The sequence below is a fragment of the Ixodes scapularis genome, unplaced genomic scaffold, assembly GCF_016920785.2.
Source record: "Ixodes scapularis isolate PalLabHiFi unplaced genomic scaffold, ASM1692078v2 PGA_scaffold13__105_contigs__length_92229423, whole genome shotgun sequence".
In the NCBI taxonomy this organism is placed as follows: Eukaryota; Metazoa; Arthropoda; class Arachnida; order Ixodida; family Ixodidae; genus Ixodes; species Ixodes scapularis.
The window spans coordinates 75512501-75536510 of NW_024609839.1; the positions used below are offsets into that span (position 1 = coordinate 75512501).

Sequence of the window (24010 nt, forward strand, 5' to 3'; positions counted from 1 at the left end):
GTCAACGTTCCACCACGCATGATGCCGGCAATGGCTCGTCGAGAAACCTTCGTCGCTAGCGGCTCCTCGCATCTCCCCCGATAACTGCGGGCACTATTTTTCGGCTTTGCGAACGGCTGAAACGAATTCACAAACTTATCCTGCCGCCCCCCCCCCCCCCCCTTTCTCCTAATTTTTAAGTGGAAAGCAACCAAGAATTCTCATTTTAACTTCAAAATGTCTCTTCAGCATCCATCGCAAGATCTTGAAAAATCGAAAGTCCAGTCCGACTTACTAAAGGTAGAAGCCCCGGCGCCTACTTCCGCAAGCGATGGGGTAACCGAGAATCGAAATGGTCCTTTCATGACATATATATACATACATATATATATATATATATATATATATATATATATATATATATATATATATATATATATATATATATATATATATATATATATATATATATATATATATATATTGGCTCGCGCCATGAACCAGTCAATGGCGTGCCGCTGCGGTGGTCAGTTCCGTTTTCTTCCCTTTTCTTGGCGTTTATTGATGATTTTAAGTCGAGTGGCTTTAATAGTTGAATTCAGCAGGCAGAAATACGTCAAAATTAACCACAAACTATTTTTTATGGTTTATTTTTATGGTTTAAAAAAAAGCTTCTTCAGTTTTTTTTTAAAACAAACAGTCGAGGTGCCCTGCTACTGCAAATACAATATTATCTATCGTTCTCATAAATGATATATGTATTGGGCCCATCGGAAATTTCGCAGCTGCGCCCTTTTCCACATCTAGGTCGGAGGGTAAGAAAGATCGTCAAGCTCAAGGTCATTAAAATGTTTCCCATTTCAAAGCACTTGCACTTTACGGGCAACTCCAGTCTTCCATAGGCAGGCTGCCATTATATCACAGTATACAGTCCCTGGATGACAAAGGTACCTTGTGATTCTAACAATAGGACCTCGATGTTAAAACGGACAAATAAAGATTACAAGTAGTGTCAACGCAACTCAATTTCTGCCTCTCCAGAAAGTGCACTAAAGGAAATAAGCTAGAGAATTCGGAGTTTCAAAGAGTGGTTTTTAGCGCGACTTTTGCCAAGCGTTATTATATCCATAGCCCTGTGACACCGCGGACAATACAAGCTGCAACAACCGCATCAACCTCCCGCGTATACGGTTTTACCCAGGTCTCTCCATTTGTCAAAGATACGAAAGAATGGAACCAAAATTCGGCGTTTCAGCCCCTTTTTGGAGCATAGCATCTTCAAACACTGGCATGTCCTCAGAGAAGCGTGAAAAACCGTTAAAACCAGTGTTGTCCGCGATATAGGTTGTTTTCGTATGACGTCAATCTGCCATTTTGTTGTTTATTTATTTTTTCAAAAAAATTTACTAATATTAAGGATTACATCGCAAAATGTTGAAGAGATGTCAGCGTGGTAAGACTTGTAATCTTCTGTGCTCTACGCATGTAAGGAGTCATGTAAATCCTTGGAATGCTTGCCTTCTGCACACGCTAAACAGCTCAAAACAACAAAATGGCGGACAAAATTACGCCAGTGAAAACTCCCTATAGTAGAGTTGGTCGGGCCACCGGGAAGGGAACCACGTCGGGGGACAGGTGCCGCCCAAGGCTCGTGTTTCGGTAACGCCGGGCGCGAAGCCTCCCACGGGTCTTTGAAATGAAGACATCGAGAGCCTTCGAAGCAACATCCTTCGCTTTTGTGTGTACTTTGGAAGCGTCCGCAAGCCGAGGCGGCACAAAACCGCGTTTTTGCACGATACCGGGTCGGCTGTAGGCCCCACGACCGACGCATTATCCTCGTTTGTAAGACGAATCGATGGGCGCCTTATCAGATGCCGAAGGAGCCAGGCCCGGCTCATGGGACACGAAGCGAAAAATATCCACGAAAGGGGAGCCCCATCGCACAGCGTGGAAGCGGCCAAGAAACAGGGGCATCGAACACGATTCGGTTCGAACTGCCGTCATGATTGCGACCCGAAAATTACGGTAATCAGAAACAGCAGCAGCCGGCCGTTGGCAAGAGAACCGTACGCCGAGGTTCGTGACGAGAATCGCCCGCCGCGCCCCGCACATAAAGAGGAAACCGGCAGAGCAGAAACCGCCACGAGGAGGAAAGAAGCGCGCGGCGGAACCCGGCGCAGAGGTCCCGACCCCTCGGCGGCCACCCCCCGGCACGGGCATTACAGGCGCCGATCAAAGCGCCCAGATAGCGAAGGATGCCGCAGCGGGAACAGCGCGCATACCACCACCGAACAGCAAGAAGACGACGGCCTTCTTTGGGAAGCGGGCGGGAGGGACGCTGGCGACCTTTGCATCTCCGCCAGCTCCGAGGTCAGGCACGACGGGGCCACGCATGTTTCCCGCGGGGACCACGCCCATCTTGAGGGGTTCAGTATCGCCGCTGCTATGGCTCGCTGCCTGGCTTACTGACACGCCTTTTGTCTCTGGTGCTTTGGCCGGCGCCCGGGGTGGCCGGGCCCGGTCGCCTCGGGCAGGCCGCGCGTCACGACTTCGGCACGCTGCCCCTCGGCGAGCCGTCGCCATGCAGCAGCGTGCCTGCCATTACCCGTGCGGGTCCCGGCGGCCGAGCTCCTTCGCTCTGACAGCCGGCCGTCGAGGGCCCGAGCGGAGGGACCGACGAGTCCGGAGGGACAGACAGACGCTCCGCCGGGCAGCCCCGCTGCGCCGTCGACGACACCCGCTCCGAACAGCGGCCGCGTGCCGACGATCAAGTGCGGCCCGTCCAATGAAGCCTCATGGCGCGTTTATACTTCCGAACTTACGGACAGATCCACGCCGGCGACGAGAGGATTTGGAGCCAAGTGGCGAAATCCGCTTGTCGATAGCGGAATATCTGCATCGACCCGAGATCCATTTTTTTTTCCCGCCAAGCGATGGGCTTCGCCCGACGTGAGTCAATCAGCGTTTGAGGGAAGTTGCGTTGCGCAATGCATCCTTCTGGCCCTTCCTGCTTGTTTGTAGCAATGGCGTCGCTCACGGCTCGATAAACATACACCTGTCAGGAAAGAGGCCGCTAGGCAGCGTGCACGCTCAGTCTTAATGCGGCGCAGACGAATCACCACCGCCAACGGCACCGCGCTGCTTCTTTAGTGTGCGCTGCTTCTGCTGCACTGCAAGTAGAGTGCACGGGAAATTAATAGTGGTGACCTTGGAAGTTCTAACATGTTCGCCCGTGTGTACGTTTCGATCCCCGTCACCTCTCCGAAAAAAGTAATAAAAAATTACTAGCCTTACGACGAAAGGTAATCAGTGCGGTGTTTATTTGAGTTCTATATCAGACAAAACAGCATCACTTGGCGAAGAGCGACTCTGTACGATGTGGTGTGGTCCGACACCATTCAAACCACGACTGGCTTGAAGGAAACAACACATACTTCAAACACCACAGCCCTCTACTACCATGTCCCCAAGGAGCTCGTCACGTGAGATAACAATCCCTCTTGGCCGCAACCGCGGCCGCGGCCGCGAGATGAGCAAACTGCCCCAGGAGCGTTTTGTTTCGCAGGCGTCAGGCAGCTTCGAGACGTCCCAAGATTTGGTTGCAGAGCACCGCGGCGAGGAGGAGAGCGCCAAAGAGGCTGTGGGCATCACGAAAGTTCAGTTTCGGTTTTGCCACCTTATCCCCAGGTGACGGGTTCGAATCCCGGCCGAGGTGCCCGCAATCTGACGGAGGCTTATTGCGGAGAAGGCGCCGTGTAACCGAGCTTTCGGTTGCACCTCAAAAGATCCCCAGGTGGTCCAAATGAATCCTGGGTCCTGCGCTGGCGCGTGCCAGACGCCCGTCGTTGGTTTGGCACGTAAAACCGCAAAATTCTTTTCTCAATTCTTTTTTGCTTCCGGCGGCTGGCAATTATTGTTGCTCTTAATATGCTTCCGGAGGGCGCGTGCACTGAGTATCGGTGGTATCAGGTAGTATCAAATTCGCTTTCGGAACGGAAAACGAACGCGCTCACACAGAGACCGCTCGCCCATTTCAAATCTTTTCTTGTGCACGTATACCAAATGAAGAGCTTTCTTTTGGTATTGGCCGAACCTTCAGACCAACAGCCAATGTTATAGACCAACACGCGGCCCTGACGTCACGCAGCTGCGGTGGCGCTGTCAAAGGCACTGCGCGTGCGCAGACGCTTCACTCCTCCCGAATTCGGTTTGTGCTCACGCGCAGTGCCCACACCCGGTGTGGGCAAACGCGGGCTTGTTTGTAAACAGCATGTCCGTCTATACAGATCAGTAGTTGCTGTGTGCGCGTTCACATTTCTGGCCTGCTTACCAACAACATTCCACAGCTTTGTCAAACTGACCTATTCAGTGGTTTTCGGTGACACTAAGAAAACTTGTAATTTTGTGCAGACATTCGAGCCTGGGGCGCGCGTTTTTCGTACAGTGATTAGCTACGGCGCTGTTTTCAGGAAGCCGGTCCAGGAGAATTAAGGGCCACAGCGTAATGTACACATCTCAGCTCTGCGGCGGACACGTCCGTAGGCTTGCTCGACGAAGCCTCTGCGGAAGTCTCAGGAAGGCCGCTATGGTGTTTCGTGTAGATGCCTACACCTTCCCCGAGACCAAAGTAAGACAAGTGAGAGCTCCAGGTTTCGGGGGCGGACCTCATCAATTTCGTGCTTAGTTCTTAATTGAAGGAACGCTGACTCGTGGCTTTTAAGGGCACCTGCAATCAAGCCGACTTCCTCGAAAACTGCGGACGGACACAGTACGACGCCCACGAGGCTCACAAATCTGAAATTTCCATCGCCCCTTCGCCCATCCCGTTCCTCGTGCACATGTTTTAGCGACGTCGGAGCCCGGAGGTCTTCGAGCGTCCCCAAAACAGACGCAAGAAAACAGGACATGGCCGTGTCGCACTCGTGTAGACCACGTTCGTCGCGTGTGGTCCTGCGGACAACACGAACGGACCGTGCCCCTCACCCTCTACAAGGAGACAAACGCGACGCGGAAGGTAGGCTGCGCCTAGCGACGCGGACAGCAACGAGCGGAGATCCGGGGCGGACAAGGGGGCGCCTTCCTGGCATCCCCGTGTCACCGCCGGGACGCCGAGAAAGTTTCTTCTCCGGTCCAGATGGAGAGAAAAGCTCGCGATCACGCTTAATAAGTCACGAGCGCTGTCCCCGCCATCATCTGTCGGAACGTCTCGTGCCTGTGTGGGCCCGTGCTCGGTATACGGTTCCTGCAAGGCGGGTCTTCCGGATACAAGCGCCCGTGTATGTACGTCCGCCTCGTCAGCGGTATGTTCGAGAGACCGTGCACGGGTCGTCCGCCTTTCGCAACCGGTAACGCTTAGCTCAAGGGCCGTGCCAGGTTCGTCGGACGAAACATCGGACGAATCTTGTCGTTTCCGCCCGCTTTCATTTCTAAACTTCTCTTCTCCCCCTTCCCCTTCCCCCCACCTTCCCCCCCTCCCCCCTCAAAAAAAAAAAAAAAAATAAAATAAAGATACATATTTGGGTTTTGAGGAAATTAAATAACATGTCCTAAACCAGTGCCTGATTTAGCCACAAAAGGGTCGATTATAGATATTTTCATTCGAACTCAGCGACGGTTTTCAGCCAATTTCTTTGAGACGACTTGAGTCTATTTGAACCCATTTCTTTGAACGAAAACGTCATGAAGACACGTCACGAAATACCGTAACGAAGAACCGTACCCCGACACCATGACGCCATCATGACGTCACCGGGCCTAGGTGCACTGCAGAGAAGTGACACCCTTGTAAGGGACACAAGAATTGCAAGTGTCTTGCTTCGTTGCAATCAAGCCGTGTAGTAGGAGAGAAACACGCCTCCAAAACAAGGTAAGCGTTTTCATTTAAAAAAAAGTTTTATTTTTAATTTTTTTTTCTAGGCCAGTCGATTTTCAACTACAGCTGTCTGTTGTATGTGGACCATAAACTGGTGGTAGAAAATGTCAACTTCCTGCAGAGCCCCAACATCAAGGATGTTAAACGTGAAGGAACAACTTTCAAGTTTATTCAAAGGTATTTTGTTTGTTTTGTGTGTTGAACTCCATTACACAGAATTGTTCAAAAGCATTAAAACTCCCAAAGTTTTGTTTTAGAACCACGACTGAATTCTTGAAGATGGAGACCCTTTGCATTTGAATTGCAGTGGACAAACAGGGGGGCATTCCTTTTTGTGTTTGTGTGTGTGTGTGAACCAGATTATTTAGTATCTTAAAATTTTATGATTGTTTATTTTCACGTTATCGAGTGTACCCTTCCTTTTGCATGCATCTTTTGTATCAAAGCAATGCCGGTGGTGTCAAAGGGAAAGCTTGGTTTTGATGCAGCATCCACGTATTAAGAATAAAAGCCTTTTTATGGACTGATTTAAATCATATCAATTCTATTTACGTCAAAATTATTTCAGTTAAATTAGATTAATTTGATTTAAATCACTGTATGTAGAATATAGTGATTCATTATTGCTATTTGTATTTTAAAACATGACATATTGAATGGTCAATCCGCCCGATCGCTGAAAATATCATGGAATAAGGGATCACTGTAAAAGTACAATCCAATTAACGACTTTTTATTCGTGTAAGCCCTCCATACTAGAACAAAAAATTGATTTGCTTTTTTTATGTTATAATTTGCCTGCTACGGGACTTCCCGTTTACTGTCCAACACAGTGAAAAGTAGACAAATAGCTCAACGTTATCACTGGCTCAGAAAAGCGCTGCCTTTGGATTGTGTAGTTATATTTGTATTTCAATAAAAAAACAAATGCCATCAGAAGGCGCAAAATGACAAGCAAACGGTAAATAAAAAAAATATTTCCCAGATTATCTTTGCTGAAAAAGATTGACCTACATTTTTTCATAGTAAAACACGTGCGATATAACTAACGACTTAAATCATAATTTAAATCACGATTTAAATCCTCTTGAATTTTGCTTTCCACCCTGATGCACACCCATTTTCAAGAAGTTGTCATTTGGTGTATTGCCGCAAGATGTGGCATGAATAATTTACAAGAGAGAGAGAAAACAATGAGCACTAAATCCACTGCCCACAAGTCCCTGTTACTTTGACGGATCCCGATCAATGTAATGTAAAAAATGAACCATAAGCAGATTCTTTTTCCTCATCTTCGTATTATACAGGTTTAAGTTCCTCATTGTTGTGAAAAATAGAGTCTATGCCAAGCAAGGTATTATAAAAGGCTATGCTGTGCTGTTATGCTATGAATGTAAATTCATATTCGCGTTTCAAAAGTGGACATGTAAAGAATTAGGGAATAATAATTCAATTTTAGACTTAGGTTGTAAGTTCTTGTAATTTTGATGCCGCGAGCTTACTCTAGCTGTAGTAATTCGTAAGGTATAAAATCCACTCACAATCGGAAGGGAGATGTGGGATGCTGTATCTGATTAGGACGCAAATTCCATGCTCTTAAGAAGTCGTTATGAATTCGTAATTTTCCAATCAACTGTCGAACACGAGGCTCAAGAGAAATCTCTTCAGACTTGACAGAATGCAAGTAGAATTACTATTTGAACAATGTTACCTGGTCTTTAAATCAAATATCTCGTTCCAGAAATTAATTGCCTACAATGACACAACACAACACTAAGCATGTAACAGGGTTGGAGAGAAACACCCTAACAAGTATTTGGAAATACAGCTGGGATACATGGCAAAAATGCCTGAAATATTGATAAAAAAAAAGAATTTCCAAAGAGGGTAATGCGATATGTATCAGAAATACATTTGTAACATATAAAAGGTATATCAAAGTACAATAATACGTTTTGCAAAAATAGAGATAGTTAAATACATTTCGTCAACAAGCTTTTTGAGATGTCTTCATATTCCGTAGAATTGGTTTGGTGGACCCATTAATGTATGCGAGGAACAAAAAAAATAAACATGACCTATCCATTATCTGTGCGATATTTCTTAACCAACAAACGGGTGCTCACTGTAGGATTGCAACGCCGTCGTTCATGAGCCCGAAATAAAAACGGAACTCCTCGAAAATCGCTACAAGATACATCCGCCCCTAATAGTATCGCGATACCAGGAATGCACCGGAAAATATATTTCGATACAGGAATACAAAATACAGTTGACAATTGCATCACTATACATAAACATATATACAAAACGTATTTTTAAAATAAATTTTTAAAATGCCTAATTTTGGCATGTAACAATTTAACATTGATCTTCTAGTGTTGCACAATCTCATTGTTTTGTGTGCATCCGCTTTAAAGGAACCATCTCGTGATGCTCCGGCTGTGGTTCAAGATGGCCTTAATATTAATTCATATATCACTTAGGGTGGTTGAGCTGAGTTATTTCTTCATACTATTAACAGTGTAATAGAATGTGCTCGTCTCTCATTATACTGATGGTAGAAAATGTCAGGAGACCACTCTATTGTGAAACAGCCTTTCAAGTGTAAGCGGAAACGTGTGTTTCAAGAGAAACAATAGTATCAAGAGATCATGTGCTGTCGCTACCGGCCATATTTCTTGCCCAATTAGCAATTGCAACGAAATGGTAGATCAATTTATGTAGTAGATGAGGCTGTACAGGAACAACACCGCTGGGTCAAACCCGCCATATTAGTATACTACTTTTTCTTTTGGTTTCAATTCACTCATTCAGGCCATTCAGTCAAGCCGATTCACTTGCGGCTCCTATATCAAATCTACCATGTAACGACCTGATATATGTTTCAGATACCGGTGATATATGTTTCAGATACAACATGCGGAAGCTGCACGACGGGAATCCACGCCGAAATAGGTAGGAAGAAAAGCCTCGAAGTTCGCCAGTGACCCCGACATTTTCGGACTATGTAAGTGGGACAATGTATAAGCCTCATCTTGTGTGTAATGCTTCGCGGGCATTGCGACATGACTAAATATTAACAGGTTATTGCCTGTAGGTTTTCTAATGGCAACGAGCGGGGAACTTGACCAACGCATTAATTTTTAGGTTCACTGATATAAGAGTAAGCCCTTATTTCAAGTCATTCACACGCACAGCCATTTCACGTTCGACTCTCACGAAGTTAAAGCCAAGGGTGCAGCTTCCGCATGTTTGTCAAATCTGTCACATGTCGACCTGATATTTGTTTCAGATAAATAGGGCATAACGTGTGAACGCTGCAATAAAGGAATCCACACTTAAAGGAACAAGAAAGGCGCTGAAGTTTGTCAGCTCTCTCAAAATTTTGGGACAAAAGTGGAACAACGTGAGTACGCTAGACTTTGTGTGTGTTGCTTGGTGGGCTTTACCAAGCGCAGGTGTTTGTCTTCAGCTTTTCTAAAGGTAAGGAAAGGAATGGGGGACTTGCGAGTAAGCTCCTACTAGAAGTAATTCACTCCAAAGTCCGTTCACTAGAAAATCTGTCACGTGTTGACCAGATATTTGTTTCGGAAACCAGGTGAAACCTACAGAACAAGTCTCAATGGTAGGAGCAAAGTCAAGGGTCCTGAAACTTACTAGGGGCTTCAAGAGCTTTCGAAAAAGCGGAAAAGTGTAGGAATATATGTACCTCACTTGGCGAGTTGTCTCGTGGGATTTACCAACTGAGTAAATGCGTTGTTTTTGTTTTCAGCGTTTTCGGCAGGCACGAATGGAGACTTCAATCCTTCCTTTTCATTTTTCTAATATAGCTGAATTTCGAAGCTTCTTTCGTTTTGTCTTTCTGTTTTGCAAAATCAGATTCAGTGCACGGTTGTTCTGAAAACTTTTTTTTTGTTTTGGTATTTACGAGAATTTAAGAAAAATTAGAGCAAGCTTAATAAAAAAATTGTAATTGACCAGTTAATTTATTTCAGGGAATCAGTAGTGTCATTGCTCCTATTTCTAGTTTTGAAAAATTACAACATCAACAATACCACTATTACTTTATGGTTCACTTACCGTGTACTTCAGTAAAAGTATTTGTACCGCGAAAATGTTCGATGGTTTAGATAATTTGGGCCTCGTTTACTGTTTCAGCCCTGTAATGAGGTGCTGCACTTTTATAACCGTATGCTTGCTGTATGGTTATGGTAAAATATTCAATCAACTACGGCTTTGGTGGTGTTACGGAAGATTGGCGAGTTTTAGCTGGTATCAAGATTAGCGGGGCTCTATGCCCTAATTGGACGGGACGTTTTAAACAGTGCACATACGACACCTTCTGTGCTTTCGAATTTATCAGAAGTATCAAGACACGCTTATCTATAGTAGAATATATATATATACAGGGTGTCACAAAAAACATTTACACGGTCTTTTTCACCGCAAAAATAAACTAGGCATCGCCGAACGCTCATTCTCCGCCCGAAGGTAGAGCTAGAGGTCACAACTAGATGCCAAAGTTTTAGCCCGATTCGATAATTTAATCAAAAGTTATAAGTGATTTTCTGAAAATTTCAATGGGAAAATGGAGCCCATTTTCGCCCGTTTTCGGTTTCTGGTGCCATACAGCCCAGGCACGTAGCCAGGATTTTGTTTCGGGGGGGGGGAGGGGGGGCCCGCCCATGACAAAATGCTGTATGAGGGGGAGGGGAGAGAGGAGGTCCCAGCAAAATGGAAGATTTCGGGGGGGGGGGGGGGGGGGCTCCATGCCCCCCCCCCCCCCCCCCCCCCTGGCTACGTGCCTGATAGAGCCCCATGTGCTCGAAAACTCCGTCGGCCGCCATTTTCCCATTGAAATTTTCAGAAAATCACTCATAACTTTTGATTAAGTCATCGGATCGAGCTGAAACTTTGGCATCTGGTTGTGACCTCTAGCGCTACCTTTGGGCGGAAAATGAGCGTTCGGCGATGCCTAGTCTATTTTTGCAATAAAAAAGACCGTGTAAATTTTCTTTTGTCACATCCTGTATATATACTTGGGGAGAGTTGATAAAACGAAAGTACACCTACACTACAAATATAATAATTGAGCCAGTGCAGTAGAATTGACAGCTTGGGGTCTTCAATGAACACCAAGAAGTAGTGGTACACTACCGCACGCGCCGGTACGATGCGCATCCAGATCGAAACGGGCAAGGGTGGAGATTGAAACCAGTATCCCTGGCTTCTACAGGCAAGTGCCCAAGTACACACCTCTTCGTTCCAAGCTTGGGCAAGAGTGGAGCGAGCTAGTGCCAACCTAGCTCAGTCCTATAGCACAAGCTTCAGCCAAACTGGCCCAAGTATGAGCCCGGGAAGTGTGCTGCTTGGGTGAGCTTTCTCTCCACGCGCTCAGAGCTCCACGCATTAACACACATGGCCACCGATCCCCCTATTCGCGATGAGAAGCTCGCTAGGGGCGCGTCTGCTTTCCTCACTCTGGGTAGTTCTTGAGCTACCCACGCGGTTTTGTTTTAATTTTCATAGTGCATATAGAAGCTTGGCATTGCACGAGCTTCTGTACGAACTTTTTGTCACGTTGAATGAATATAAATTTAAAAAGTTTATAACATACTTGAAAAAAAAAAAAAAGTAAAACTGTGCTTCTCTACCGATGTATGCCAGGTTTCACAAGCTATTCAATGTATCCTATTTGCTCATAGCTCGGAGCGTCCGCTAGGGTCCACTATGAGGTGAAACGGAATATACACGTCTGCAAGCAGCCGCGCTTAGAGAGCTAGTCTGGCCACCGTAGATGGAAAACGCTTTGTTTGGGTGTCAGTCTGGAAACCGTGGGCACGCCTCAGCAATGCTTGAGTATCAGACGATCTACCCACACCGCCAGCAAGATGGCCCCGGCCGCCCAGATGCCTTACTTACAAACGTCTATAGTGGCCTGCAGGCAGCAAACCCTACACCCGGATAAGAAGATCTGCAGGCGTATTTCCGGCCCTATATCTCTCTACAGACTAGATCTGGCTTTGCCCGTTGACTGGAACGAGGCATCCCCCTCTAGCAGGTTCGTTTCTCGGGACGAGTCACAGGTGCGGAGAGGTTCGGTTCGGAGACGGTCGGCGAGCAGCGCAGAGCAGCCGGTTCAGCTCTGGGCAGCTGGCTCCCGGCAAGCGGAGGGGCGACGCCTCCTCTGGGATCTCTGGCAGAAGCGAAATCGAGACGGTCGAAGACGCCTCGAAAACCGCCCCCAAGGAAGAACATTGGGCGCAGGATGGGCGCACCCGTGGAGATTGTCGCTACGTCGCACAGGCAGGGGCCAGAGATTCCTATACCGTCATTGCCGGGCGAGCGTGGCGCCCTCCCGCTGAAGGAAAGACGACAGTGTCGGACTGCTGCCGGATGAGTCTCCTTCAAAGGCAACTTCAGTGGCACGAAATATGATCAACGCCGAAATATTACGTCAAAGCGAAGCCGCGTGCTCCACTAACACCGATTTTAAAGATGCGACCAGCTGCTCTTTAGCAGGTGGTAAGCGGGTTAGCTTTTAGTCATGCAACACTGGGCGACGCGTACCGCCGCAGCACCACCGCGACGTCACGTCACAGTGGTGCTGCGGTTCACTCTGCACGTTGTACCGCATACCGCAACACCACCGTGACGTCACGCCACGGCTGGATGAATGTCAATACCCTTTGCAACGGGAAGTAGCTTGCGCCACCTAGCCTATGTATAAAAGGACAACCATATGATTCATCCTGTCCTTTCAAGCCAATTTTCTCCATCTAATTATCACCAGGTTGTGTCGGATATCACCAGGGTGACCTCTGGGAATCGGGCAAAAATATTAAAAACATAACACCGCCTCTTCATCCCGCGAGGGAGTCGCCAATTTTCCTCTGGTCAAACCTTGTCGGCGTTACCCTAGCACCAGACCAACTGGAAGACAGGGTTGAGACTTTGGGCCGGAGCCACGCGGGAAAGACTCCCGATTTTCCTCTGTCCCGCCTGTCCCCACCTGTGCTAGTTAGTTGTGCATCACTCAATTTTCTCTAGATAATTTCCACCAATCTGCTAATCGCCCCTTTGTGACTGCAATCCTTTTCTTTTCCGTCCTTCCATCGTCGCCAGCGAAACCCAGGCCGCCGGCCAAATCCGTTGCCCCTTCAGGAAGGGTAGGGCAAAGCCCGTGCACTTCAAAACCAAGTGCTCTTGTGTCTCGCTCTCATTGTGGCAGCGAAACCCAGGCCGCCGGCCAAATCCGTTACCCCTTCAGGAAGGGTAGAGCATTGTGCATTTTAAAACCAAGTGCTCTTGTGTCTCGCTCTCATTGTGGCAGCGAGACCTGCAGGCCACCGGCCAAATCCGTTACCCCTTCAGGAAGGGTAGGGCGAAACCCCGTGCACTTCAAAACCAAGTGCTCTCGTGTCTCGCTCTCATTGTGGCAGGCGGCACATAATGTGTCTCCTGAAACTTAGCCCTATACATCATCGTCATCAAAACTCCCGTTCTCGCCTCAAACAGTAAAGAACTTCCCCCAGTTACTTGTCAAACATATTTTCTTTCATATGTCTTGTTTTTGTGACCTGTACACGGTTAGAGCTGACTTTTCCTGCCTTTATGCCTCCCACATTCTTTCGTCTCTCTGTCTTTCACTCCCTTTTCCACTGAAGTAGTCTGCACAGCCCCATCACTAGTGTGTAGGTATTTAAACGTAAGGTTTCGGATTCAGTGTGTCTATTTTGTGTATAAAATTTTTGTGTATAAATACTTGAGTACCTTCCGAGCCCACCGCGTGTCATCCATTTCGGTCACCCTTTGTTGAGATTTCAACTTACTATTTGCCTTCCTGCTCTCAAAAGACGACCATCCCATGTTCCCCTGCGCTCCCCCATTTGGTGTCTTTCCCTGCGGTCCCAGTGCCAATCTGCCTACGCTTCTGTCAAATTTCTAATCCTGATTGAACCTCTGATTTCATGCACAGTACCCCATTGCGAAACCACAGACGGCCGTACAGCTGACATCAGTGTTGCCATACCTTTCCGGCAGATTGTTTCGGGTTTGCCGTAGACGCCCGAAACCAAACTTTAAGCCGTGATATTTATAAACCTATACACAATATCAAGGAAAAAAAAAAAACTTGTAGATAGGGACATTGACTGAGCTGCAAACAGTCGTAAGCACAAATTGGAAAATATTGAGGGCAGTTGCCCCTTTTAGAGAAATCTTTGGTGTTAATTTGAATGTTTTCCACTACACATATTTTCTGAAGGAGCACTATAAACTGAGCACCGAATCAATTTTCCCAAAACTTTATCAATTTTTAATCCCAAAAATGCGATAAAACCGAAACTAACTCGCATCTTTACCGCTATCTTGTGTTGGTGTCATATGTTTTATAAACATCGGCAACATGACAGCTTGACCCTGTTTCGCATAGCGTCAGTAGCAGTTAGAAGGCTGTCACGATCGTCCGTGGGCAATAATGGTCAACCATTCATCAGTCTTGTCGGAGACAAGCAATGACCACCAAGAGTTTCCAAATTTTCAACACGAGATATCAGACTATTCGCCGTTGGTCTTTTACCCGCCAGCATGGCCTCCGAGGGGACCACGCGTGGCGGCTAAACTCGCGATCCGCCCGACACGTGAACCCAGATGGGACTTCAGAAGCGGAATGGTACGAAATGCTTTGTTTGTTAAAATGGCGAAAATTGTTTTCTAGTACGACGCGCAAGCTGGGGTCCAGCGTTAACGTCGGACTGCCCGGACCCGGCCACTTCCGTCGTAGAGACTTTCCCGGTAGAACCGACGAGACGAGCTTGAGCGTGCTCGCGGACTCACAGATACCGGATGGCGACGAGCACGTGTAGAAGGCCGGGCGTCCGAAAGAAGCACCCTGTAACTCCAATAAACGCCTCTGACGTCACATCACTAAGGTAACACTGCTGTCAGCACAACGGTTTTTCTTTTTACGCGAATCTGGTTTTGGCGTTTGCGCACTGACATAGGGAGGGTAAAAAAAACCTGACTTTTTTTTTTTTCTTTTTTTGTAAACAGCGTGCGGGGTTTATGTCACTGCAAGCGTGGCACTCCGGATAGTCCCGCACGAGTGTGAGCGCGCGTCATTAGCGCTTGAAAGTATACCTCTCCCAAGCTTGCTTGCATGCATGTACAAGTGCATCGACCCAGTCATGGTGGGGGATACGCCCCTCCCACCAGTAATACCACGTGACGTGTAAGGTGGTGAAGCGGGTGACGCTTTTGTTGGCTACTGCATGATTCGATTCCGCCGTGACCTACGAAAACACTCGACCTAACTTTTTTTTTTTTTTTTGTAGCCTCGAAATGCTATCGCATTTAAAAGTGCGAAATACAAATCGTGGCGAGAATTCGAGGTCCACATCTCTAACTCGCGAACGTCGTCAATTAGTGTAATATATTATTTATTCCGGTGTAATAAGGTATGTTATATTTTAAAACGAAAATCAAGAAGTTTCCTCGCGGACTGACTCGCTAAAATACTGTAAACGACTTAATTTTCGCGAAAACCTAATTTTCACGAATCGCGAACAATTCGCGAGAAATAGGTCCCGCGAACAATTCCGCTAAAATGTAAACACTTTGGAAAAAATATTGAGATCCCACCGCGTCGCGCAAATTAGAGCCCGCGAATTATTCCAAAACTTCCGCTTTGACCTAAATCGCGAAATATTGAGCCCGCGAAAAATAAGTCCTTTACAGTACTCATTCTCTTCCAGGGACGATTTGAGCATGCTGCCCGATAAACTGGTAGAGCTTCCCACTGTTCGCTCAGTTTCAGGCTAAATATATTGAATTTGACTGTGCGATTTATATTTATGCCATTTCTTACATCCCCTGTACCGGAATGGCCACTGGGCGTAGTATGCACTGAAAAAAAAGCGAACAAGTAAGTAAATTACGTATAAAATTGCAAATAAATATATAGAGGAAAACAGGTATTAAATAAATGGATAAATGACGGGTCGGTAACTCGGAGAATGGCCGGAGTTTCCGACGCTCCCGCGGTCCTTGACTTCTAAAGGCCCGTTCACACTCTTGCGACCGAGTCCGACCGAAAGAGACCAGACCGGTTTTTAAGCCTCCTGCGACATCTTAGGACCGGATGCTCTGCAGCGGAGCTGGTCCTAAGAGATCGCAAGAGGCTTAAAAACCGGTCTGGTCTCTCTCGGTCTTACTCGGTTGCAAGAGTGTGAACGAGCCTTTAAGGGCGCAGGTGCGCGAGCGACGTGAATGCTGCCGCGGGTGCACTTACATGGACGCTTCCTTGATCCTCTGCAATGACAGGAAGGCCCCACTCCGGCTGCCATAGTCCATATGATTCGAGAGGATGCCGTCGGGTAGACTTCCTACGAAAAAGCAACGCAAGATCCCCGTGAAAACGACGCAATACCACGCTTGTACCCGATTACGCCGAGAATGGAAGAAACTCTAGGCCGTCATGCATAACTTGGTACGCAACAACTTCGACAAAAAAAAAAAAAAGCCGTTATATTAGGAAGCCCGACTTGATCGTTCGCCAAGTGTTTTTTGGCGTCAAGTTCATTTTCTATTTGCCCCTCCCCCACTATAATGCCCTCACTGGTGCTGTGGGGTTATTCAAATAAATAAATAAAAAAGCAGGAGAATTCCCGTAAAACATCACTCGCTGGAACACTCTATCGACATGTTTACGTCATCGCTGCACCACGAACCGGTGACGTCAGCTACCGACTATAGGAAGCCTAGGCCACTAGGTTTGAACTCGTCGCGACTCAGTTAAATGACTAATTAACGAGCCAAAATAACTTATAGCTCCGTGCGAGGACGTAACGACAAAAAAAAAATATTCATAACACTACTTTTTAACATAGCCAAGACCCACGGTTTTATGTCAAAGACGAAGATTTTACTAGCGTTATTATTCGCTTACCAGTTTAGTGAGGCGAGTAATATTTTGAAGCATTCGTTGTCTGTGCTGTTCAGTGTTAGAACGCTCCAGAAAAATGTATCACCCTACTTGTTTGCCACTTTATTTTAAGTGCAATATAACTATCGTTAATCTAAAAACTGGGGGTGCGTACCGTAAACTATTTATTGTCTGCGTTTTTTTTTTTCGTGACTTCTGTAGTGTAGAGAGTCGTCACCTGGTGTTAGACAAGAACAGTTATGTGATTCGCTCATTTTTAGCACCTTTTGGGGCAGCAAAGAGTCTATTTCGGAGCGGAAAAAAACCCTTTTGAATCACAAGCACATGTTTTTTCTCGTCAATATTCATTCTACTGCAATGTACTACGTTAGGATTCATGTGTCGCCCTGCCAAAAAAAAAAAAAAAAAAATGCTTATTTGGTCTTACACATTTGTGCAATCACTTCTTAGCAACCACTGAAAACCATTGCATGTTGTAAAGGTACATGTAAAGATTTGCGCGAAAGCAAAGTCGGCAGGTGGAGAATAAATGCCTTTAAGAAATCCGTCTTAATGATGCTATTGCTGAGCTTTCATTCCACTGATAACTTAGTTTTAATTAACACCTTACTGACCGTCCACAAACAGTCGAGGCTTGTTTAGAGGTGTTAACTAAATATAAAAATTTTACCTACGAGGCAGTTCAGTCGCATCCAAATGAATATGATTAACCACCCTTTTCCCAACGCCCAGTACAAAGTATCAAGACTGCGAGTTGGGCTAGATGGACCCGGTTCATATGGATGTTTTATGCCGAAAAAACACATGGACGAAAAATGAGAGGTTGGCAACACAAGACAATGCGTCTTGTCCTGCGTTGCCTCTCACATTTTGCACTTGTGTTTCGATTTTATTTTCGCGATATAACTCCAGTATGTACAGATATCCTCCCATAAAACTCAAATAAAATTTTAAAAATAAATAAAAACGACCGCAAACAGTGATGCGCGAAACTTGTCAAAATGTTGCAGGTCACCATGTAAAGTAACATCAGTTTCATTTTGCAAAGTTTATTGCTACCTTTATTTTATTTTATTTTTTATTCCCTTTAAGTGCGCACACGACGCGTGATCATGTACCGCTCCATCCTGGATGAGGGCTTCACCCCTTAGCACGATGGTGCGTTGCAGAGAAGCAACATGCACAAAATCGGGATTCCTACCCCGAGGGAGTGACTTCTCTACAGTGACCTGGCCGCGGAGAGAAACGCAACCAACGGAGCTAATTAATTCGCCCGAAGAGACCACAAAGAATGAGCAATGTCCTTAAATATCGGAGTACCGAGTCATGACCGATACGAGGACTATATCAAAATAGAAAAATACGAGAAAGTTTTGCTTTTTTTTTTCGCATGCCTTTTTTATAATTATTAGCCAGTGGCAGCAAAACCTGAACTATTACTTTCCATATTAATGAGGTGAAATTAGCTTTTTCTTCGAGGTGGGCGAAAATTCCTCCGATCTTGGTAAACGATAGGAGGATGTAGCGGGGTCAGAACGTTAACGCAGTTTGGCGCAAATGGCACATCACCGCGAGAGGGTTACAAAGAAGAAGAAAAAATTAGAAAAAAAGACAACGAGAAGAACACCACACGTTTGTCGTTAAGACGCTTCAGTCTTGCAAAGAATAATACTACGGTCAACCATGGGCCAAATACTAAGGATCCGCATACAGAAAGCGCAGCAAAACGTCAGTGCAGGATGTCACGCACGCTGCCCTATGATAAGCTCACTCGACGCTCCGAGTTAGAGCACACGGCTAGAACGCACCCCAGGAGTTCCGCCCCGCATCTCGGAGTTGCGGTGCAGGCATGTGCTGTTGGGAAGACGAAGAGCGGAGCAGAGAGTGAAAGTTAACCCCCTAATAAGAAGTCTTAGTAAAGGGTTCCCTGAACTCCGGCAACAATGCTCACTACTCCGCGAGCGCATTGAGCGTGCATCGTATCGTTATCGGAACGATAAACGAAAACTCTCTAAACGGAGCGCAAGTTCGTCTGCTTCTTCTTGCACAGGGGTTGCGATGATGTCAGAACGGAAACTTCTTATTCGCTGATTGGAAAAACAAATAGTGGGTAGACCTCTGGGCATCTAGCATTGAGGTCTACCCACTATCCTTTCAATCAAAGCCTATCAGAGCTGGGTGCCATTCTGACGTTAGCGCAACTCCTGTTCAAGAAGTAGACGACTTGCTCTCCGCGTTGAAGAGTGTTTTTATCAGTTACGTTCCTCTTACGTTATCGGCTCCGTTCCGGTTACGATTCCCGAAGCAGGTCCGCTATAGCAAAGTGTTTGGTTCGGGATTCTGTTCCTGGCTGAATCACCGGCCGGATGAACGAACGTACAGCGAAAACTGCAGCCACGTGCTGTGCTGTTGACTGGGCAGAATGTCAGCCACCCCAAGACCAGTTGTATGGCGTTCACGGGACGCGAAATTACAGAGCGCTACAGAACAATGATTGTGCGAAGCTCGGTGAAAACAGCTTAGAACAAGAAGCCGACATTTACTTTCCAAAGCCCTGTCGAAACAGGACACTTCAAAAATCGTAAGGGGGACACGACTTCGTCAAACATCATGGAAATTGAAGCGTCCGGCAGGCCGATGTCTGTTTGGACATAGGCCAAGCAAACATCACGATTTTGCTCCTCGCTTCCTCCGCTTTTCGGACACCTCGGTGCTTGTCAGAGTCGACGTCACACGCCACCTGCAATGCTGACAATCGGTTCTGCCGGGCCCTCAAATCCTTGGACGGGTTACAAAATTTATACGATCTTAATCCAGGGTAATGGCTTCGTACCTTTGCGTTCGAAAACCAACCCGCGTTCAGCGCCGCTCTGCATCGTCACGTGACACGACCCGCCGGAGTAGCTCGGATCTTTTTGGGTAAGATTTCGAACCACCAGCCCTTCCCTTTTCCGTTTTCGGGACCCGAAGAGCAGCGGACTCCTTGAGCGATTGACCGACGGTCAACAGAGCTTGTTAGTGGCTGTCCGGACCCACGTGATGAGCATGACGAAGGCCCCCGTGAAAAGCACAAGCAATCTTTGACAAAAAAAAAAAAAAAAAAAAAAAACAGACTGAAGCGGGGCGCCGCACGATTTATGTCGGAGTCGTATCGCCTCACGATTTTTAAAGTATCCCGTTTGGACAGGCCTTGAAACGGCGCGTGGAAGTGCACGCCCGAACGAAAGACTCCGCCAAATGCCGGGAGCAACGTCTATAGGCGTGCCGCGGCAGAGCCTCAATTCGTCTCCGAGCGCAAAATCTCGGCCACGGGGCCGTCCGTCTTGAAGACGAGAAACGACAGCGGCCCGGACCTGTCCCGATGGAACTCCAAGGCCATCGGGGCTGCCTCGGAGATGCGCGTCGTCGGGCGACGCAGGCAGTCAGTCAGACGCGGGGTCGACCGCGGCGCGGGGCCACTCCACGTCGTTGCTCGGCCGCCTCGCAAGATGGCCATTAGCGCTGCATTAGCGCGACGCGAGTGACGGCGGGTGCATGGCTCTGACGTTGCCCCTTCAGATAAGGTTCGGGCCGACCGACGCGTCCCGAGACTCGCGCCTTGCGCGACCGCTCGTCGACAGACTCACCGATCGAATGCAGCCTCAGGCTGAAGAGTCCAAAAAAATGAGGGGACGTGAACGTGGCGAAGTGGACGCGTTGACTGCGGGCGACAGCTGGATCGTTTCCGTTGGCACGGTTTGGACGCGGTCGGCACTTTTCTCCCGGTGCTTCAGCGTTCCAGCAGTCCGGGACGCTGCTGTCTGGGACGGCAGCGTCCCAGACAACACGCCTAACTTGGCCCAAGTTTGGCAGTCCTAGGGGCCAAACATGGGTCTAATAAGGTCTCGCTCCAAGGCGTTAATTAGTGCCAAAGTAATTTTCTCCGGCTTTTTTCTGGTTTCAAACACAATTATCAAAGTGCCAGGCATGAGACGAAAATGCCACACATCAGCCCTACACGGCGCAACGAAGCGTAAGTCAACGATTTGTTTGGGAATTTTGTCCAAAAGTTGCCAGGTGAAAACCGAAAAAAAACAAAAAAAAAACAAGAAATGAAGCCGATTTCCGGGATTTCTTCGGAAACAGAGGCCCCCAAAAAGCCAGGTGACAAACGAACAACCAGGCAGTGAACAAAAACTCTTGCACTTTTTCTTACACTTTTGGAGTAAAATATTTAGACTCCGGCCAAAGAGCTTTGGATCCCCCAAGCAGCTCGGACAATCCAACGCATTAGCGTCCCACATTCTAAAGCTCTCTGATAGAGAATTTTAGAACACGGGGCCCAGAGCTACCGGTCCTTGAAAGAGCTTGGGGCCTCACTCGGCCCATACGCAGTGCCCCGGAGCAAGCTATATGGGGAACCCAGACTACAGCCGCCATAACTGACCTTCTGTTATCGCACCGAGATGCCAAGCCACTTAAATCCGTAATTATGAATCGATACAGAGACTGCGCTGGGGACGAGAACACTACGGTGTCTACAAGACCATTAAGCTGTCTGTGGATTCCTTTGGCGACATCTTCCCCGATGGCCGCGGGTTGGGACGCTCGGCTTCTTCACCGTAGCTCCTACTGAAGCTCGTCTGTTGCTAGTTGAAAGATGTGGTTCTGTTGTTCATGTTTTAATTGTTTTATTCCTTCTTCATCCATGAGCTCCTACTTGTTCATGAAACATTGCAGGGCAGCCTGCGTCGGAGGGCCTTCCTCTTCACTCTCTCCGATAGGACATTTTCTGTCCCGACGGAGCCATACAGTACTCGGTCGCAGATTTGGAGCGCGATGATCTGGTAGCACAGAGCATCAAAGAGCCATTTCTCGGGGAACCTGGACGTCAGCGCACAGCTTTTGCAGCGGCGAGGACCCGAAACACACTTGTTCACTCGGGAGAAGTGTGTTTCGGCGCCTCGCCGCAGCGGGGCGCCAGCCACGTGGCTCTCCTCTCATCTGCTGTCTGCCGCTTCACCTTTTCCATTTCGGCGGCCGCTTCTCGTGGCGATTTGCCAGGCTGCGTCAGTATGGTCCTACTCACGCGCTCCTGAAGTACGAGAAAGTCCGCCGCGCCCGCAGGGCCTACTAGCAAACGGTGGATGAACCGAGGCCGTTGCCCGGGGTCACCGTGTCCGGGGTTGCGAGTGGCGTTGCTGAGTCCCGCGCGCCCCGGAACGAGCGTCCGTCGGACACGTGGAGCAGCGCCGCTCCCCGCGGCCTTTATTCAATCAGCGGGAGGATGAAATAAGCGGGCGGCATAGCCGAGATCGTATCGGGCTCGCCATTAAACAAAGGCGCCCGGGGGAGGACCGCCGAGGATCGCGTCCCTTCTCTCCACAAGTCGGGCGCTCGCGGAAGCCGCTTGCGGTGCAGGCATTAAAGTCTCTGAGGTGTGCCAGTCGTAGACCCACACACGCTGAGCCAGGACGAACAGATAAGAAAACAGCAAGTTGTGACAAAAAAAAAAAAAATGTGGTTCAGGTGGTGTTTCGGGTCGAGATGTCGAGGACGTATACCATGATTTGGGTACGACCAAGCTAGAGTGTTTCCTGCTTTTAACGCGATATCCGACTGCACAAGCCCGGGAATTGAAAACAAGCTAATGCCACCTGGCGGAGGACAGCTGCAATGTGTATCGGAAGTATAGCTCCGCCCTATTAAACCAACGCCATTGAAGGTATTTACGAACGTATTTTTTTATGTTGTATAAGTTATGGTATAACTTATTTTTCTTCAATATCGAAAATATTTGCGTAGAAGTCGGGAAACACCGTTAAAAGGCCGGACCTCGACGAATTTTGACATAGGCTGAAAGGTTCATCGAACCAGTCGGACCTCGAGCTCGATGGCGAACCTCGGTTCAAGTTCGCGACTCCATCGGTGTACACTTAATTGCAGTCCCTGCGCTTCACGCTCTCGCCGCCAGGCCTCCGAGGATTTCGACGCATATTTGGACAGGGGCGAGCTCCCCACTCTTAAAAATCACGTCTTTGGCACTCCGCAGCGTAGCTTTCTCTGGAATGGCGAATACCGCTGCCTCCGTCACCTTGGATACGGACCGGCGCTGCGTGGGCCTTTCTTTGCGTGACCCTACACCTCCGCTCGGTGCACCCTCGAGGACCCGGGCGGGCCGTCGTAGTGCACCGAACATACTTCCCGTTTACGGCACAGCAGAAGACACAAGTTCCCGCGCTTCGGAACGGACTGGCTTTATGTTCACGCCATTTTAGGCTATGTTACCTTCCCGTTGTAAGGAGAAGTTTCAAGATCTATTTCAATGCTCGCCACTCATCAAGGTGGACTACGCAGAAGGTTGCTCAAGGACGTGCATTCTTTTGCGCTCCCCGTGGACAATGTGCATAACCAGGGAGACCCTATCGGATCAGAGGATTTCTGTCGAAGAGCTGAGTTTCAGTTTCTTCTTTCGTATACCGCAGGCATGTGGCTCGCACTTAACCGCACTAGTTTTCGTAGATTGATCCACAAGTGAAAGTGATGTAGTAGCTATATGTTTCTTCTCGTTAATTTATTAGACGGTACACGATTCAAGACGTAAGCAAGCCATGTCGCAACAACGAACATGTACTCACCGCCGGCCGGCTTGCACAACCGGTAACGTTGCGCCGAGTGGATCGTTTACTTACTTCAAGTGCCCCCTGCTAACTCATTTTCCGTAAAAGTTGCTCGCATAACACGCACCCTACGACCGAGGTGAGGTCGTCTTGTATCCTGCTGTACTCAGATCTACGGCGTGCCTTGACGTCTTGAGGACACCGGACCGCCGGACCGGATGAATGAATATGGAAGTACCCAAGATGTAGAAGATGTAAGCACGAATAAATCGATTTCCACCCGAGGTGAAGCACCGTGACGGCCTTTCAGGTGGAAAAGGTGAAGTTGTTCGGCGGCACATGAGTTGCAGGGAGCGAGTTGATCTCCATCCGATGTGGAAGCCGGCTTATTAACAGTATTTAGGTAGTTATACGTCGCTAACTATCACTCGAGACTCGTAACCCGACGTCCACCAGTGTCGATGATGAGGTTACCTAGGAGTCACAATTCCTCGTTTCGAGCGCTCTCTGAAAAGAAATACTGGTTGGTGGAACAGCCTGTATACACACACTGTCTTCCTCTGTGTCGCAAACGGTGGGACACACTGACCAGGCGCAGCCTGGCCGGTGGGG

General features: G+C 47.9%; 1 protein-coding gene across 3 annotated transcripts in view; it reads right to left on the reverse strand.

Annotated features, from left to right (window-relative positions):
- The window catches only part of LOC8052963 (Krueppel-like factor 3), a 255160-nt gene that overhangs the window by 37902 nt on the left and 193248 nt on the right, over positions 1-24010 (reverse strand). For all 3 annotated transcript variants that reach the window (XM_029983720.4, XM_042289971.1, XM_029983721.4), the window contains one exon: positions 16146-16239. In XM_029983720.4, the coding sequence (XP_029839580.1) occupies positions 16146-16239 (94 nt within the window). The remainder of the gene's footprint in view (positions 1-16145; positions 16240-24010) is intronic.